Source organism: Salvelinus namaycush, unplaced genomic scaffold, assembly GCF_016432855.1.
Source record: "Salvelinus namaycush isolate Seneca unplaced genomic scaffold, SaNama_1.0 Scaffold411, whole genome shotgun sequence".
NCBI classification, from domain to species: Eukaryota; Metazoa; Chordata; class Actinopteri; order Salmoniformes; family Salmonidae; genus Salvelinus; species Salvelinus namaycush.
Window position 1 is genome coordinate 111,245 of NW_024061100.1, and position 21,256 is coordinate 132,500.

Genomic DNA, 21,256 nt, shown 5'->3' on the forward strand with positions numbered 1-21,256 from the left:
TGCATGGTATGTAAGTTTAGTATCACTTTGCATTAGGTTGGGATGCAGGAAAGTCACATTGTGCTCGCGTTACGTTCAGATCTGCCATGATGGGCATTGAATTTGACATGACAGCCATAAGCAATGTAAAGGGATGGGGTCATTTGGGGGCGTGGCTTTCTGATATTTATTAATTTCTATTTGGGCCTCACACACACTACGCTGCTGTCCAGGTGGACCTGCATCTCTCCCAGCATGCATTACAGCAGCTCTGACAGGGGGAAGTACATCAGGGTCGTGCTCATTAGGCAACAAACAGAAGAAAATGGTGGGACTACACATCAATCAAATGTATTTATAAAACCATTTTTACATCAGCCGATGTCACAAAGTGCTACATAGAAACCCAGCCTAAAACCCCAAACAGCAAGCAATGCAGATGTAGAAGCACGGTGGCTAGGAAAAACTCCCTAGAAAGGCCAAAACCTAGGAAGAAATGTAGAGAGGAACCAGGCTCTGAGGGGTGGCCAGTCCTCTTCTGGCTATGCCGGGTGGAGATTATAACAGTACATGGCTAAGATGTTCAAACGTTCATAGATGACCAGCAGGGTCAAATAATAATAATCACAGTGGTTGTAGAGGGTGCAACAGGTCAGCACCTCAGGAGTAAATGTCAGTTGGCTTTTCATAGCCGATCATTCAGAGTTAGAGACAGCAGGTGCGGTAGAGAGAGAGAGTCTAAAATAGCAGGTCCGGGACAAGGTAGCACGTCCGGTGAACAGGTCAGTGTTCCATAGCCGCAGGCAGAACAGTTGAAACTGGAGCAGCAGCACGACCAGGTGGACTGGGGACAGCAAGGAGTCAATAGGCCAGGTAGTCCTGAGGCATGGTCCTAGGGCTCTGGTCCTCCGAGAGAAGAGAAGGAGAGAAAGAAAGAGAGAGAGAAAGAGAGAAAGACTTAAATTAAATTGCGCAACAGCTTTTTCTAACATTTTTGAGAGCAATGGGAGATTTGATATAGGCCGATAGTTTTTTATATTTTCTGGGTCAAGGTTTGGCTTTTTCAAGAGAGGCTTTATTACTGCCACTTTTAGTAAGTTTGGTACACATCCAGTGGATAGGGAGCTGTTTATTATGTTCAACATAGGAGGGCCAAGCACAGGAAGCAGCTCTTTCAGTAGTTTAGTTTAGAGGCCATTACTATTTTCATCAATGTGTCGAGATATAGTATTAAAAAACTTGAATGTCTCCCTTGATCCTAGGTCCTGGCAGTGTTGTGCAGACTCAGGACAACTGAGCTTTGGAGAAATATGCAGATTTAAAGAGGAGCCCGTAATTTTTCCGTAATTTGCTTTCTAATGATCACGATCTTTCCGTCAAAGAAGTTCATGAATTTTTCACTGCTGAAGTGAAAGCCATCCTCTCTTGGTGAATGCTGCTTTTTAGTTAGCTTTGCGATAGTATCAAAAATACATTTTGGATTGTTCTTATTCTCCTCAATTAAGTTGGAAAAATAGGATGATCGAGCAGCAGTGATGGCTCTTCGATACCTCACGGTACTGTCATTCCAAGCTAATCGGAAGACTTCCAGTTTGGTGTAGCGCCATTTCCGTTCTATTTTTCTGGAAGCTTGCTTCAGGGCACGTGTATTTTCTGTATACCAGGGAACTAGTTTCTTATAACAATTCATTTTTTGTTTTTAGGGGCGTGACTGCGTCTAGGGTATTACGCAAGGTTAAATTAAGTTCCTCAGTTAGGTGGTTAACCTCTCTGGGATATGTGGGACGGTAGCGTCCCACATAGAGCAAACAATGCTATTATCTGACAATAGCACCCCAGCAAACAAACAATGCTATTATCTGACAATAGCACCCCAGCAAACAATCACAGACCATCATATTTCAACCCTCCCGACGCGACACAAAACGCAGAAATAAAGATATAATTCATGCCTTACCTTTGGCGAGCTTCTTCTGTTGGCACTCCAATATGTCCCATAAACATCACAAATGGTCCTTTTGTTCGATTAATTCCGTCGATATATATCCAAATGTCCATTTATTTGGCGCGTTTGATCTAGAAAAACACCGGTTCCAACTCGCTCAACATGACTACAAAAGTAACCTGTAAGCTTTGTCCAAACATTTCAAACTACTTTTGTAATACAACTTTAGGTATTTTTTTACGTAAATAATCGATTAAATTTAAGACGGGATGATCTGTGTTCAATACCGGAGGAAAACAATGTGTAGCATGCTTTCTGGTCACGCGCCTCTAACAAACAGTACACTTCACTGGAGCCTCATTCTGAACATGGCTACTTCTTCATTTCTCAAAGGAAAAACCTCAACCAATTTCTAAAGACTGTTGACATCCAGTGGAAGCGATAGGAACTGCAGGAAGGTCCCTTAGAAATCTGGATTCCCAATGAAAACCCATTGAAAAGAGAGGGACCTAAAAAAGGGGTTTTGCCTGCCAAATAACTTCTGTTATAGTCACAGACATGATTCAAACAGTTTTAGAAACCTCAGAGTGTCTTCTATCCATGCATATATTAGCATCTGGGACTGAGTAGGAGGCAGTTTACTCTGGGCACACTTTTCATCCAAACGTGAAAATGCTGCCCTCTATCCATAAGAAGTTAACCGATTGTTGCCCTCTGACGTCATTGGGTACAAAACGCACATTGTCGTTTTCGGTATAATTTTTTTTCCATTTCTCCAATGAACACAACCCAGAGGCTGACAGGTCAGAAAGTAGTGTGAACCGATGTGATGGTGTGACGTGATACTGTGCCGTAGTATTGGGGTGTTACCTGAGCGTAGCATCACTCAGCTGCTGCTCCAGAGGGGGTTGGTCCTAGGGTTGGCACCTGGACACACGCACGCACACACTCACAACATTGTCATAAATACACATATCATCACAACAGTAAAGACTTGGTTGTACACTCACCTGTATAAGTGGTGGTCTCTCCCTGTCTGGAGCCAGGTAGCCCAGAATAATCCTCACCTGTATAAGTGGTGGTCTCTCCCTGTCTGGAGCCAGGTAGCCCAGAAGAATCCTCACCTGTATAAGTGGTGGTCTCTCCCTGTCCTGAGCCAGGTAGCCCAGAATAATCCTCACCTGTATAAGTAGTGGTCTCTCCCTGTCCTGAGCCAGGTAGCCCAGAATAATCCTCACCTGTATAAGTAGTGGTCTCTCCCTGTCCTGAGCCAGGTAGCCCAGAATAATCCTCACCTGTATAAGTAGTGGTCTCTCCCTGTCCTGAGCCAGGTAGCCCAGAATAATCCTCACCTATATAAGTAGTGGTGTCTCCCTGTCCTGGGCCAGGTAGCCCAGAATAATCCTCACCTGTATAAGTAGTGGTGTCTCCCTGTCCTGAGCCAGGTAGCCCAGAATAATCCTCACCTGTATAAGTAGTGGTGTCTCCCTGTCCTGAGCCAGGTAGCCCAGAATAATCCTCACCTGAATAAGTGGTGGTCTCTCCCTGTCCTGAGCCAGTAGCCCAGAATAATCCTCACCTGTATAAGTGGTGGTCTCTCCCTGTCTGGAGCCAGGTAGCCCAGAAGAATGCTATCTGCAGCACCATGTCTGAGCGCGTGCAGGTGGAGAACACACCCTCTGTCACACCATGTCTGAGCGCGTGCAGGTGGAGAACACACCCTCTGCCGCACCATGTCTGAGGGCGTGCAGGAGGACAAGCGAGGGGCCAGCCCCTCAAACACTAACCCTGCAGAAAGAGACACATTATTATGTAACTCTCCTGATGAAGGGAAAAGTGCAGGAGGAACATCGTGTTGAATACTGCCTTGCTAACCACTGTGTCCCTGAACACAGTTCTTCCTCAGTGCATGGGCCACAAAAGTCAGCGAGCAGTCTTTTCCATCTGGTAACAACACATTGTATTGACAGTGAGTGACGCACATAGTAACATACATGTTCAATGTAGACAGTTTAAGTTAAAACAGCCATAAATAGGCCCTTAATCAGAATGTACTCTACTGCATTAAATAATGACTATCGTCTGCATTATATCAATTTGACATACAAACAGATGGATGGAGATACAAACCTCTCAGAGCCTGACAGGTTCTGTCCAGCACAGTCTAAGGGTGTTTATAAAAGCCAATTAAAAGCTTAGTCCCCCCATAATAAAACAAGTATAATGGCAAAGTTATGAGCTTGTCAGTGATATATAACCGAATGGAATAGTTTTTCCTCCATATGAACATGTTTGGTTCTTGTATCGTAACCCATGTATGTAGATACGTATCAGATTGTGCTGAAAGGGAAAGATATACCCCTCGGGGATGTATAGCGTTTTGGAATGAAAACCCTTCAAATGGTTCATTTTATGTTTTCACAACTATGCATCAACCCAACTGTTACAGCATGGTTATGGAGGTAAAAAAAAAAAAACTGTTACAACATGGTTATGGAGGTAAAAAACCCAACTGTTACAACATGGTTATGGGCGTAAAAAAATAAAACTGTTACAACATGGTTATGGAGGTAAAAAACCCAACTGTTAAAACATGGTTATGGGCGTAAAAAAATAAAACTGTTACAACATGGTTATGGAGGTAAAAAAAACAACTGTTACAACATGGTTATGGGCGTAAAAAAAAAAACTGTTACAACATGGTTATGGAGGTAAAAAAAACATCTGTTACAACATGGTTATGGGCGTAAAAAACAACAACTGTTACAACATGGTTATGGAGGTAAAAAACAACAACTGTTACAACATGGTTATGGAGGTAAAAAAAACAACTGTTACAACATGGTTATGGAGGTAAAAAAAACAACTGTTACAACATGGTTATGGGCGTAAAAAAAAAAACTGTTACAACATGGTTATGGAGGTAAAAAAAAAAAACTGTTACAACATGGTTATGGAGGTAAAAAACAACAACTGTTACAACATGGTTATGGAGGTAAAAAACAACAACTGTTACAACATGGTTATGGAGGTAAAAAACCCAACTGTTACAACATGGTTATGGAGGTAAAAAAAAAAAACTGTTACAACATGGTTATAGAGGTAAAAAAAACAACTGTTACAACATGGTTATGGGCGTAAAAAAATAAAACTGTTACAACATGGTTATGGGCGTAAAAAAATAAAACTGTTACAACATGGTTATGGGGGTAAAAAACCCAACTGTTACAACATGGTTATGGAGGTAAAAAACAACAACTGTTACAACATGGTTATGGAGGTAAAAAACAACAACTGTTACAACATGGTTATGGGCGTAAAAAAAACAACTGTTACAACATGGTTATAGAGGTAAAAAAAAAAAAATTACAACATGGTTATGGAGGTAAAAAAAACAACTGTTACAACATGGTTATGGGCGTAAAAAAACAGCTGTTACAACATGGTTATGGGCATAAAAACCCCAACTGTTACAACATGGTTATGGGCGTAAAAAAAAAAAAAAATGTTACAACATGGTTATAGAGGTAAAAAAAAAAAAACTGTTACAACATGGTTATGGAGGTAAAAAAAACAACTGTTACAACATGGTTATAGAGGTAAAAAAAAAAATGTTACAACATGGTTATGGAGGTAAAAAAAAAAAACTGTTACAACATGGTTATAGAGGTAAAAAACCCAAGTGTTACAACATGGTTATGGAGGTAAAAAAAACTGTTACAACATGGTTATGGAGGTTAAAAAAAACTGTTACAACATGGTTATGGAGGTAAAAAAAAAAAACTGTTACAACATGGTTATGGAGGTAAAAAAAACAACTGTTACAACATGGTTATGGAGGTAAAAAAAACAACTGTTACAACATGGTTATGGAGGTAAAAAAAAACTGTTACAACATGGTTATGGAGGTAAAAAAAACATCTGTTACAACATGGTTATAGAGGTAAAAAAAACATCTGTTACAACATGGTTATGGGCGTAAAAAAATAAAACTGTTACAACATGGTTATGGAGGTAAAAAACAACAACTGTTACAACATGGTTATGGAGGTAAAAAAAACAACTGTTACAACATGGTTATGGGCGTAAAAAAAAAAACTGTTACAACATGGTTATGGAGGTAAAAAACCCAACTGTTACAACATGGTTATGGAGGTAAAAAAAACAACTGTTACAACATGGTTATGGAGGTAAAAAAAACAACTGTTACAACATGGTTATGGAGGTAAAAAAAACAACTGTTACAACATGGTTATAGAGGTAAAAAAAACAACTGTTACAACATGGTTATGGAGGTAAAAAAAACAACTGTTACAACATGGTTATGGAGGTAAAAAAAACAACTGTTACAACATGGTTATGGAGGTAAAAAAAACATCTGTTACAACATGGTTATGGAGGTAAAAAACAACAACTGTTACAACATGGTTATGGAGGTAAAAAAAACAACTGTTACAACATGGTTATGGAGGTAAAAAAAACAACTGTTACAACATGGTTATAGAGGTAAAAAAAAAAAATGTTACAACATGGTTATGGAGGTAAAAAAACAACTGTTACAACATGGTTATGGGCATAAAAAAACAACTGTTACAACATGGTTATGGAGGTAAAAAAAACAACTGTTACAACATGGTTATGGGCATAAAAAACCCAAGTGTTACAACATGGTTATAGAGGTAAAAAAAAAAAAACTGTTACAACATGGTTATGGAGGTAAAAAAAACAACTGTTACAACATGGTTATGGGCGTAAAAAAATAAAACTGTTACAACATGGTTATGGAGGTAAAAAACCCAACTGTTACAACATGGTTATGAGCGTTAAAAAAACAACTGTTACAACATGGTTATGGAGGTAAAAAAAAACAACTGTTACAACATGGTTATGGGCGTAAAAAAACCCAAGTGTTACAACATGGTTATGGAGGTTAAAAAAAACAACTGTTACAACATGGTTATGGGGTTAAAAAACCCAAGTGTTACAACATGGTTATGGAGGTAAAAAAAAACAACTGTTACAACATGGTTATGGAGGTAAAAAAAAACAACTGTTACAACATGGTTATGGGCATAAAAAAAACTGTTACAACATGGTTATGGGCGTAAAAAACCCAACTGTTACAACATGGTTATGGAGGTAAAAAAAACATCTGTTACAACATGGTTATGGAGGTAAAAAAAACAACTGTTACAACATGGTTATGGGCGTAAAAAAAACAACTGTTACAACATGGTTATGGAGGTAAAAAAAAAAAAATTACAACATGGTTATGGAGGTAAAAAAAACAACTGTTACAACATGGTTATGGGCGTAAAAAAACAGCTGTTACAACATGGTTATGGGCATAAAAACCCCAACTGTTACAACATGGTTATGGGCGTAAAAAAAAAAAAAATGTTACAACATGGTTATAGAGGTAAAAAAAAAAAAACTGTTACAACATGGTTATGGAGGTAAAAAAAAAAAAATGTTACAACATGGTTATAGAGGTAAAAAAAAAAAATGTTACAACATGGTTATGGAGGTAAAAAAAAACAACTGTTACAACATGGTTATAGAGGTAAAAAACCCAAGTGTTACAACATGGTTATGGAGGTAAAAAAAACTGTTACAACATGGTTATGGAGGTAAAAAAAAACTGTTACAACATGGTTATGGAGGTAAAAAAAAACAACTGTTACAACATGGTTATGGAGGTAAAAAAAACAACTGTTACAACATGGTTATGGAGGTAAAAAAAACAACTGTTACAACATGGTTATGGAGGTAAAAAACCCAACTGTTACAACATGGTTATGGAGGTAAAAAAAAAAAACTGTTACAACATGGTTATAGAGGTAAAAAAAACAACTGTTACAACATGGTTATGGGCGTAAAAAAAAAAACTGTTACAACATGGTTATGGAGGTAAAAAACAACAACTGTTACAACATGGTTATGGAGGTAAAAAAAACAACTGTTACAACATGGTTATGGGCGTAAAAAAATAAAACTGTTACAACATGGTTATGGAGGTAAAAAAAACAACTGTTACAACATGGTTATGGAGGTAAAAAAAACAACTGTTACAACATGGTTATGGAGGTAAAAAAAACAACTGTTACAACATGGTTATGGAGGTAAAAAAACCAACTGTTACAACATGGTTATGGAGGTAAAAAAAACAACTGTTACAACATGGTTATGGAGGTAAAAAAAACAACTGTTACAACATGGTTATGGAGGTAAAAAAAACAACTGTTACAACATGGTTATGGGCGTAAAAAAACAACTGTTACAACATGGTTATGGAGGTAAAAAAAACAACTGTTACAACATGGTTATGGGCATAAAAAAAACAACTGTTACAACATGGTTATGGGCGTAAAAAAAAAAAAAATGTTACAACATGGTTATAGAGGTAAAAAAAAAAAATGTTACAACATGGTTATAGAGGTAAAAAAAAAAAATGTTACAACATGGTTATGGAGGTAAAAAAAAACAACTGTTACAACATGGTTATAGAGGTAAAAAACCCAAGTGTTACAACATGGTTATGGAGGTAAAAAAAACTGTTACAACATGGTTATGGAGGTAAAAAAAACTGTTACAACATGGTTATGGAGGTAAAAAAAAACAACTGTTACAACATGGTTATGGAGGTAAAAAAAACTGTTACAACATGGTTATGGAGGTAAAAAAAACAACTGTTACAACATGGTTATGGAGGTAAAAAAAACTGTTACAACATGGTTATGGAGGTAAAAAAAAACAACTGTTACAACATGGTTATGGAGGTAAAAAAAACAACTGTTACAACATGGTTATGGGCGTAAAAAAAAAAAACTGTTACAACATGGTTATGGAGGTAAAAAAAACAACTGTTACAACATGGTTATGGGCGTAAAAAAAACAACTGTTACAACATGGTTATGGGCGTAAAAAAAAAAAACTGTTACAACATGGTTATGGAGGTAAAAAACCCAACTGTTACAACATGGTTATGGAGGTAAAAAAAACAACTGTTACAACATGGTTATGGAGGTAAAAAACCCAACTGTTACAACATGGTTATGGAGGTAAAAAAAACATCTGTTACAACATGGTTATGGAGGTAAAAAAAACAACTGTTACAACATGGTTATGGAGGTAAAAAAAACATCTGTTACAACATGGTTATAGAGGTAAAAAAAAAAAATGTTACAACATGGTTATGGAGGTAAAAAAACCCAAGTGTTACAACATGGTTATGGGCATAAAAAACCCAAGTGTTACAACATGGTTATGGAGGTTAAAAAAAACAACTGTTACAACATGGTTATGGGCATAAAAAACCCAACTGTTACAACATGGTTATGGGCGTAAAAAAAAAAAAACTGTTACAACATGGTTATGGAGGTAAAAAAAACAACTGTTACAACATGGTTATGGGCGTAAAAAAATAAAACTGTTACAACATGGTTATGGAGGTAAAAAACCCAACTGTTACAACATGGTTATGAGCGTTAAAAAAACAACTGTTACAACATGGTTATGGAGGTAAAAAAAAACAACTGTTACAACATGGTTATGGGCGTAAAAAAACAAGTGTTACAACATGGTTATGGAGGTTAAAAAAAACAACTGTTACAACATGGTTATGGGCATAAAAAACCCAAGTGTTACAACATGGTTATGGAGGTTAAAAAAAACAACTGTTACAACATGGTTATGGAGGTTAAAAAAAACAACTGTTACAACATGGTTATGGGCGTAAAAAAACCCAAGTGTTACAACATGGTTATGGAGGTAAAAAAAACAACTGTTACAACATGGTTATGGAGGTTAAAAAAAACAACTGTTACAACATGGTTATGGGCATAAAAAAACAAGTGTTACAACATGGTTATGGAGGTTAAAAAAACATCTGTTACAACATGGTTATGGAGGTAAAAAAAACAACTGTTACAACATGGTTATGGAGGTAAAAAAAACAACTGTTACAACATGGTTATGGGCGTAAAAAAAACAACTGTTACAACATGGTTATGGAGGTAAAAAAAAACAACTGTTACAACATGGTTATGGAGGTAAAAAAAAAAAACTGTTACAACATGGTTATAGAGGTAAAAAAAAACAACTGTTACAACATGGTTATGGAGGTAAAAAAAACAACTGTTACAACATGGTTATGGAGGTAAAAAAAACAACTGTTACAACATGGTTATGGAGGTTAAAAAAAACAACTGTTACAACATGGTTATAGAGGTAAAAAATAAAACTGTTACAACATGGTTATGGAGGTAAAAAAAACAACTGTTACAACATGGTTATGGGCATAAAAAACCCAAGTGTTACAACATGGTTATGGGCGTAAAAAAACAACTGTTACAACATGGTTATGGGCGTAAAAAAACAACTGTTACAACATGGTTATGGAGGTAAAAAAAACAACTGTTACAACATGGTTATAGAGGTAAAAAAACAACTGTTACAACATGGTTATGGAGGTAAAAAATAAAACTGTTACAACATGGTTATGGAGGTAAAAAAAACAACTGTTACAACATGGTTATGGAGGTAAAAAAAACAACTGTTACAACATGGTTATAGAGGTAAAAAAACAACTGTTACAACATGGTTATGGAGGTAAAAAATAAAACTGTTACAACATGGTTATGGAGGTAAAAAAAACAACTGTTACAACATGGTTATAGAGGTAAAAAATAAAACTGTTACAACATGGTTATGGAGGTAAAAAAAACAACTGTTACAACATGGTTATGGGCATAAAAACCCCAACTGTTACAACATGGTTATGGGGGTAAAAAAAAAAAAACTGTTACAACATGGTTATGGAGGTAAAAAAAACAACTGTTACAACATGGTTATGGAGGTAAAAAAAACAACTGTTACAACATGGTTATAGAGGTAAAAAAACAACTGTTACAACATGGTTATGGAGGTAAAAAACAACAACTGTTACAACATGGTTATGGAGGTTAAAAAAAACAACTGTTACAACATGGTTATGGAGGTAAAAAAAACAACTGTTACAACATGGTTATGGAGGTAAAAAAACAACTGTTACAACATGGTTATGGAGGTTAAAAAAAACAACTGTTACAACATGGTTATGGGCGTAAAAAAAACAACTGTTACAACATGGTTATGGAGGTAAAAAAAACAACTGTTACAACATGGTTATGGAGGTAAAAAAAAAAACTGTTACAACATGGTTATGGAGGTAAAAAAAACAACTGTTACAACATGGTTATGGAGGTAAAAAAAACAACTGTTACAACATGGTTATGGAGGTAAAAAACAACAACTGTTACAACATGGTTATGGAGGTAAAAAACCCAACTGTTACAACATGGTTATGGAGGTAAAAAAAACAACTGTTACAACATGGTTATGGAGGTAAAAAAAAACAACTGTTACAACATGGTTATGGAGGTAAAAAAAACAACTGTTACAACATGGTTATGGAGGTAAAAAAAACATGAGGCCACCCATGAGGCCACTAGGTCATTTGACTGCAGGAAAAGACTACCAGTTGGTGGTGTGGTGATTGAGTGAATTTTAGTGTATCCTATGTCCACAACCAGCCTTTTACCAAAAATAGTTACCTAATCCATTGGTAGACAACGCTGGTCCTGGAGAGCAGGACTGCCTTGACAATAATATCATTAGCTAACTATTACAGTTGTCACTCATCAGTTAAGTGAAGTCCGTTAACCTGTCTGACTCTAGCGTTCCGCCAGCGGAACTCCTCCCACATTCCACTGAAAAGGCAGAGCGCGAAATTCAAAATATATTTTTTAGAAATATTTAACTTTCACAAATTAACAAGTCCAATACAGCAAATGAAAGGTACACATCTTGTGAATCCAGCCAACATGTCCGATTTTTAAAATGTTTTACAGCGAAAACAGCACGTATATTTATGTTAGCTCACCACCAAATACAAAAAAGGACAGACATTTTTCACAGCACAGGTAGCATGCACAAAGCCAACCTAACTAACCAAGAACCAACCAAACTAACCAAGAAACAACTTCATCAGATGACAGTCTTATAACATGTTACACAATAAATCTATGTTTTGTTCGAAAAATGTGCATATTTGAGGTATAAATCAGTTTTACATTGCAGCTACCATCACAGCTACCGTCAAAAATAGCACCGAAGCAGCCAGAGTAATTATAGAGACCAACGTGGAATACCTAAATACTCATCATAAAACATTTCTGAAAAATGCATCGTGTACAGCAAATGAAAGACAAGCATCTTGTGAATCCAGCCAATATTTCAGATTTTTTAAGTGTTTTACAGCGAAAACACAATATAGCATTATATTAGCTTACTACAATAGACTACCACACTACCGCATTCATTCATCAAGGCACGTTAGCGATAGCAATAGGCACGTTAGCGTTAGCGAATAAACCAGCAAAAGATATTAATTTTCACTAACCTTCATAAACCTTCCTCAGATGACAGTCCTATAACATCAGGTTATACATACACTTATGTTTTGTTCGAAAATGTGCATATTTAGAGCTGAAATCAGTGGTTATCCATTATGCTAACGTAGCTTATTTTTCCCAGAATGTGCGGATATTTCTATTAGACTCTCACCTATTCTGACCAAATAGCTATTCATAAACATTACAAAAAAATACATGTTGTATAGGAAATGATAGATCCACTAGTTCTTAATGCAATCGCAGTGTTAGAATTCTAAAAATATCTTCATTACGACATAAGGCTTATGTTATAGCGAGAGAGTGGCCAAAACCTGGCGCAAAACTACTGGTACACAGTTCGACAGATATATGAAATAGCATCATAAAATGTTTCTTACTTTTGGTGATCTTCCATCAGAATGTTGGACAAGGGGTCCTTTGTCCAGAACAGTCGTTGTTTGGATTTAGAACATCGTTTTTCCCTCTTGAATTAGCAAGCACACTGGCCAAGTGGCGCGAAGCTCTCCATTCTGAACAAAGGGCACACAACGCAACACGCCTAACGTCCCGAATAAATTTCAAAAATCTAATAAAACTATATTGAAAAAACATACTTTACGATGATATTGTCACATGTATCAAATAAAATCAAAGCCGGAGATAGTAGTCGCCTATAACGAAAGCTATTCAGAAGGCAATCCCACTGTCCTCCTCGCGCCTTCCTGAAAACATGAAATCGGTGACACGTCATTCCAAGAGGACGTATTCCATCTCAGACCAAGATAATCACCTCATTTATTCTCTCACTGCATCTTGACATCCAGGGGAAGGTGTATGACGTGCATGTATACTAATAGGTATCATGCCCATTTATAGGCAGGACTTAGAAGAGAGCCTCGATTTCAGACTTTCCACTTCCTGGTCAGGAAGTTTGTGCCAAATGAGTTCTGTTTCACTCACAGATATAATTCAAACGGTTTTAGAAACTAGAGAGTGTTTTCTATCCAATAGTAATAATAATATGCATATTGTACGAGCAAGAATTGAGTACGAGGCCGTTTAAATTGGGCACGTTTTTCCCCCAAAGTGACAACAGCGCCCTCTGTCCTCATCAGGTTAAGGAGAATGCACAACTCCCTCATCTTTGAACTGCATTTGCTAGACACACACACACACACACACACACACACACACACACACACACACACACACACACACACACACACACACACACACACACACACACACACACACACACACACACACACACACACACACAAGAGAGCCAGGGAGAAGCAAAAGCAGGAGGGGCAGAGAGGAGGGTGAAGGTTGCAATTAAATTTGGGTAGGCTGATTCTACAGATTGACAAGCTAATACAAATGGTGCAGTAAGGGCTGTTGCTGTGACCTTATTACCTCCACACCGGCAGTCAGCATGTGGTTTTCCATTGCAAAATGCAATCAAAAACCACATCAAACACTTGTCATCAAAACAGTATTGTGCTTTCACAACTCACCTCACTGTGATTTATCAATTTGAAGAAAGAAGTTCACCAACAGGTTGAAACTGAGTGGAAAACATGGTTGTTGTGGATGTTGTTGTTTCAAAGCCTAACAACAAAATGGACAGCGCTTTGAGTGTGGACTGTATTATTACGCATACTGGATGGACTGGTTACCTTATGCTACACTCCAAACGTTCTATCCATGAGTTTGGGAGAGAATATATAGGCCTAGGAAATGCTATTGGTTCATTGATTGTACAGGGCGGCTTACAGAGTTAACCTACAATTATAGTGAATTTGTATTTGATTTTGAATAGCCTAGTAATAGGGATTTTTTGTTATATTTTCCTAATGAATAGGCAGACATATTACCTTTAGCTACAGGATGTCTCACCACCAGGCTTTTCTCCTCCCCTCTCTCCTTCTTTCCTTTCTGAGAGACATGGGCTATCAACAGTTTAATGAAATGTGTTTTGTTGTGAAAACATGTTACTATCAGTGTTCCCCAACAGATTTCACTAGGTTTCCCAAATGAAGCACTGTGTAGCTGTAGGAACAGGGTTGGAGAGCCCATTGCATACAGAGTTTGGGCGGAATATCACCTGTTGCGGAGAAAGAGGCTGCATTCTCCTCAAGCAGTGGTTGATGTGTGGAGTGAAATAACCTGAGCAGCCTATCTGGCATTCGCTATTGGAGTGCATATGGAAGACATGTCATTTTCCCCTGCTCCTGTTCCTCGGGCCATTCTAAATCAAAACAAATTTGACATATTAGTAAAGACAAGATTCAATTCAGAATAGTCTGATGTGTGAGAATGTGATCACTTGATGAGAGAACAGCATGTGCAGCCGAGTCAAGGAACAGAGCGAAAGCTTTTTTAGCAACTTTCTCAAATCATCAATAACCTATAGTCGCCTCACGCAGTTTTGATTTCTAAGACAGAAGGTTTGTATCAATCACAACTAAAATTGCCAAATATCTCTACATTTAGCCTCTAGGACCTGTTTCAAATGATCTCTTTTACGCTCAACATAGCAGAACATTAAAAAACAAACATTTTATGAATACTTTATTGTCTATATTTCCATAAAGCCACCATCATTTACTCAATATAGACTATGCAATATATGATTATTTTTGTGGATCTCATGTTTTCAATGAGTACAGCAAGCTATCGGTCAGGCTGATCTTCTGCTAAATTTGGACCAAAATGGACTAAACAGCCCAATTTGGGATGGCAATTTTTGAGCAAAATAACGGCCACGATGGACGGACCTGATATCGCCCATAATTTGACATCAGTGGATGTTGCGTACTGAATGGGATAGCACTTTTCTTCCAGGTGGGGGTGTCCCGAGTCACATCGACTCTGATCAGGGTACTCACTTTACTGACTGGCATTCTGTGGCATTCCTCCACCGACCAACAATTCCAGCTTTCACATCCAACCCTGTGACACCTGACATTTAGCTGGCAATGTGATTCCCCTCTGACATCGTCATTCGTAGCTAACGAGAGGGTACATGCCGATGGGCCGGTCGGGGTGTGAGTCACTCATTGAATAGCAACCTCCTCTAGCTCTGGCACTGCCACCTCTCTCTGTCTTTCTTTATCTCTCTCTCTCTCTCTATCTATCTATCTTTCTCTCTTTCTCTCTCTCTTTCTCTCTCTCTCTCTATCTATCTTTCTTTCTCTCTTTCTTTCTTTCTTTCTTTCTTTCTCTCTCTCTCTCTCTCTCTCTCTCGTTCTCTCTATCTCGCTCTCTTTCTCTCTCTCTCTTTCTCTCTTTCTCTCTTTCCTCCCTTCTCTCTCTCTCTATCTCTCGTTTCCATGTGAATTCTCAACCTGAGAGCTGTAAACACACCAGTCAACCTACAGCAGTTCAAATAGAGACAGAATAGTAGACTCTCTCACAAGTAGGTCACCATCATAGAGTTGGGAAAGACGATCATCCCTTCCCGTTTAAGAACAGATCATATTTGTATCAACACTCTCCATACAGTTACTTCAAAGTTCATTGTTCCAGTATCCCTTTTCTCTTCCTTCCAACTCTTTTTTAGGTCGATGTGGTAAATGACAATGTTCTGAAATGGCTCAGGTACCATTTAGATTGATGAGTATTGGTTGCTATGTGGGAAAGGTGTACAGAGGTCAGAGAGACACATGTCGTGGTAATTTCCTGTATTACTACGTGATGAGAGAGCAAACCACACACAAGTCAGGGTTATATTATAAAGTCCATCTTTAGTTATATGAGCTTCACCATAGCCCCTTTGACTCTCAGATCAATTCAGTCTCTATAAATTAATTCTCTGAGAGTCCTTACAAAACAATTCTTAGTATCTTTTATAGCCAAGATACACCCCTCTCAACTTACATGACGAACCACAGATCTTAGGAACAGTTCACAAAGAACATTTTACTTGAAAGAGGAGTATCCCATAGCTAGATAGCATTAGCTATAAATTATCGTTCAGTTTGGTCTCCTAAGACTAGATTCTAATCTCGTTCTTGGTACCACTTAGTACGAAAACATTACCTCATCCAATTGCATATATCAATTGTCAATTCTAGATACTCCCATCTCAAATACCCCCCCCTCCTGGACAAGCTCAGAAAGGGGAGTGATTCTCTAGGTCATATACCAGGTCAAGATTCATACAACATCAGAGGGGTAATACAATGATTCCAGACACTGCCATACTCCTCCCCCCAATGGGAAAAGAAGTGAGTGACTAGCGTACAGACATAGTGGAGCCCTTCTCCCTTTCTGATATTCTGCATATTATGAAAGTAAATAAGTAAATAAAGTAAACATCTTATTTATCTATGTTACCTAACTAATTCTGATTCAGCTACGACACAAGTTTTAGATGAGGGAGAAGATGGTGCAAAAACCAGAGGGTAGAGGACAGGAATGACCAATACCAAGAATCCATCACATCCCCAGTCTTATTCCACGCTCTTTCTCTGGCATGTCATGCCATACATGGAAACACTATAGTCAGAGTAAGCAAGGCCCAGGATGGAATTCCTTTAGCTTTGTCCGACATGTTGTGTCTGACCTTCAGCAGAACCAGTACATTATGTGACCACTCCATCAAGAGTACATCCGGTGAACTTCAGGGAATAAAAAGGACCTCTACTGTCCTTTCAACTTTTTAAACACCTGTACTGTTCAGTGTCCTTTTCAAAGGCATTGACTCCAGTGAGTTACCTATGAAAAGCCTTTCCTGTGCATGTCGTACTATATAAATGCCACCAGCTCTGGAATATTTCCCATCCCCACTCCTTTAGCTCAGCCCTAGATAGTTCTCTTACTGTGATGAAGACAGTACTTTGAATTAAAGCATGTCTTAGAACAGCAGTACTGAGGAAGGACAGGGAAGCTGGGAAGCTCCTGTGAAACTGCGGCGGTGGCGGTAAGGAACTCTGCCATTTTCACAGTCGAATGCCCGTCTCTTCCTCATCTCTGCCAGGCAGCGCACTGCACTGCAGCTGACTGCCTCTCCCTCTCTCTTCATCTCTCTCTCTCCCTCTTTCTTCCTCTCTCCTTCTTTCTAAATGTCACAGTGGCAGCCGAGCTCCGCGCAATGCCAAGAGTTCAGAGCTCCCAGATCAATATTACATCATTTCTCTCAATTAGGACATATTTATTCCCCTCAAGTTATTGTATGTCTGAGTGGATTCCATCTGCATTCCGGACACGTCTCCAGAGAGATCCAACAACAGCCACAGTCGCTAGGGGAGATGGAGGGGGAGAAAGAAATCATTTAAGATTCAGACTGTGGGTGAAATATGATGGTGTCTTACCTTGGGTTATTACAGATGAAAGTGGGATGTAAGAGAAGGAACACTGTCCCAAATGGTTAATATTATGCCCTGCAGGACTACCAACATTAATCCTGTCTGTCATTTTATGGTAGTGGGGAAAAGTGGGAGGGGTATTCTAATTAGAGGGTGAACTTTACCTCCTACTGGGGTTTTACAGAAGGATCTTAATTAGGTTGATAGATCCTGGCCATACTGGAACCCATCTCATCTCCAGCAGACTAAATGAGAACAATTGCATTGAACTCCCATCATAGAACTGTTTAAGATATATGTGATACTGTGATTTACCTATTCAAACTGGTTCCTTGTGTTCTGAGAATGTTCTGCCATTGGGTGTAGCTAGAACTACTCTGACTTTATCAGGAGATGTAGCTAGAACTTCTCTGACGTTATCAGAGGGTGTAACTAGAACTACTCTGACTTTATCAAGAGGTGTAGCTAGAACGACTCTGACTTTATCAGGAGGTGTAGCTAGAACTACTCTGACTTTATCAGGAGGTGTAGCTAGAACTACTCTGACTTTATCAGGAGGTGTAGCTAGAACTACTCTGACTTTATCAGGAGGTGTAGCTAGAACTACTCTGACTTTATCAGGAGGTGTAGCTAGAACTACTCTGACTTTATCAGGAGGTGTAGCTAGAACTTCTCTGACTTTATCCGGAGGTGTAGCTAGAACTTCTCTGACTTTATCAGGAGGTGTAGCTAGAACTACTCTGACTTTACCAGGAGGTGTAGCTAGAACTACTCTGACTTTATCAGGAGGTGTAGCTAGAACTACTCTGACTTTACCAGGAGGTGTAGCTAGAACTACTCTGACTTCATCAGGAGGTGTAGCTAGAACTACTCTGACTTTATCAGGAGGTGTAGCTAGAACTACTCTGACTTCATCAGGAGGTGTAGCTAGAACTACTCTGACTTTACCAGGAGGTGTAGCTAGAACTACTCTGACTTTATCAGGAGGTGTAGCTAGAACTACTCTGACATTATCAGGAGGTGTAGCTAGAACTACTCTGACTTTATCAGGAGGTGTAGCTAGAACTACTCTGACTTTATCAGGAGGTGTAGCTAGAACTTCTCTGACTTTATCAGGAGGTGTAGCTAGGACTACTCTGACTTTATCAGGAGGTGTAGCTAGAACTACTCTGACTTTATCAGGAGGTGTAGCTAGAACTTCTCTGACTTTATCAGGAGGTGTAGCTAGAACTACTCTGACTTTATCAGGAGGTGTAGCTAGAACTACTCTGACTTTACCAGGAGGTGTAGCTAGAACTACTCTGACTTTATCAGAGGGTGTAACTAGAACTACTCTGACTTTATCAAGAGGTGTAGCTAGAACTACTCTGACTTTATCAGGAGGTGTAGCTAGAACTACTCTGACTTTATCAGGAGGTGTAGCTAGAACTACTCTGACTTTATGAGGCGGTGTAGCTAGAATTTCTCTGACTTTATACTCCAGGAATTCCCACCACCTACAATTACCTCCAGTTGAGCTGGTTTAATACGTCTTGCATTACTGTTCAATAAACTAAAACTGTTCAAGTTAGTACACACCACACCAGTCAGTATGAACAATGGTTAGGCTTATAAATGATGGTTAAATGAATTACATCCACAGGGTCGTTTCCTCAATTCTTCCAAAGCATCCACTTTCTGCTATACGTTCTTCTGTTTTTCTCAGCTCTCCTCTGTTACCCTGAAGCTCTGTAATTAGCTCGTGCTCAGCGCCTTCGGTGACTCAGACAGTACAGACACCACCGTTGCTTTGTACTGTAGCTGGCTGGCTGGCTGCCCGTCTTCCTACCACTACCCCAGTCCAACCGTTAGTCATCCACCCAGAGGCTCTCAACCGTCCACTTATAGAACTGCAGCATGGATGCCAGGGATACAGTATGTATGGCATAGCAGATGCTTTTATCCTAAGCTAAGTAGATCCTAGTAGAGCGTATTTTGTTAGTATGACCCCAGCGGGAATCGAACCCACGACCCTGGCGTTGCTAGCACCGCCAGGGTCGTGGCGGTCTTACTGTGTAATGCCCCTGGTGTTAGTCAGCTTTTAGTGTTGAGGTTCCAGTCAGGTACTATGCTGTAGTTCCCTGTGGATTGGATTAGCCCTGCTTAACCCCAGTCTAACACTCACCTTGTCTCAGGAAGAGATTAAATGGCAGAGCGGTATCTCTCAACCTCAGCTGTAGTAAATAGTGAGAGGTATTTGGGGTGGTCCTTGTGGGTATAACTTGAAATAACCACCCAAAAAAGATCATACATTTTATTTGTTTTTCTGTATCTTTCATCTTTTGGATTGTTGTAGTTGTGTAGTATGAGGTAAATATTGGAAGTTTGGACCGTGTACTGAAATAAACTTCACATGGCATGAAAGCTGAGCCCGGGCCAACGCAGAGAAGAGAAAACCCGAAATTAGAAATGACAAGGAATGACAAGGAAACGACAGCTTCCTCAGAACCTGAACATAGGAAGGCTGACGTTTGGCTTTGAAAGCTGCTCCAATTCTGACTGCTTTACATAACTAAAACTAATCCAAACTATCACCGGCGAGAAATAGACACAGCAAACTTTTCCTTGTTCTTCGCCCCCCCCGAACTGCATCCATCTCAATTTCGGGAGTTCAGAAGAGTTCATTCAGCAAAGTTGCCAGTTAGTGATGCCAAGGTAACTTTGTTGCCCAGGGCTTGACCTTGGCTTGGTGTGTCCTGTGTCATGGTGTTGGTCAAATAGGGGGGGGGGGGGGGGGGGGGGCAGTTTAGAGGACACGGCTCTGTGAATTCAGAGCCATACGGTGCATATGTGGTGGGGAGGGAAGGGGGACAGAGCAGAGAGCTGTGATGCTGGGCCAGAGAGCTGGAGGGTTGGGAGGGCAGGAGAGAGGAAAGGAGGAGGACGAGGAGAAGAGAGGAGGGTCTGTGGTGATACTGTGACAGAAAACAGCGACCAGTCACACATAAGAACACAGTCTGTCACAGTCAAATGTCACAGTCCAGCTAGCATGGTCTTTCAGGCCAGGGTAACATGACTGGCCCAAACCTTTTACTTGCTGTATGGTGTTCAGCTCTGCACTATCACTCCCCACCATGTCATGGTCCGTGACACAATGTGACCTTTCCTGTTGTGGAAACATGGAAGGTGAATAGATTACAAAAGCAGTTGAATAGTCCCTTGATATACCCAAGAACAGCATTCGATTTTACACGATCCAGCCAAATTGCAGGGATTGAGAAATATTGAAACCAAAATTATTCAACACCTCATAAAGGGTGACAGACTATTTAATATTCAGAGAGAGTGAATAGTCTTTCATTTGTCCATTGAATCCCAAGTGCTTGCTTTGTGTACCGGATCCATTTTATCAACATGAAGCTTCAACACCATCCAAAACCCTATCATCAGAGAACAGTGTAGTCCCTTGCCTGAGAGGAGGTGTGTTGTGGGGTTCTGCCTGCCTGCACTCTATTGTATTGGTGTTGTCAGTGTTTTCGAGGGCGGGGATTGGCCCGGTTTAGAGGACATGACTCTGTGACTCATCCTGAAGGGGGGGGGACAGGAGT

At 39.2% G+C, this 21,256-nt stretch overlaps 1 protein-coding gene across 1 annotated transcript in view; it reads left to right on the top strand.

Moving 5' to 3' along the window:
• LOC120041186 (proline-rich extensin-like protein EPR1) overlaps positions 1-21,256 on the top strand; it is a 64,954-nt gene that overhangs the window by 37,811 nt on the left and 5,887 nt on the right. Inside the window, exon 4 of the mRNA XM_038986124.1 lies at positions 3,540-3,631. Coding sequence (XP_038842052.1) covers positions 3,540-3,631 — 92 coding nt within the window. The remainder of the gene's footprint in view (positions 1-3,539; positions 3,632-21,256) is intronic.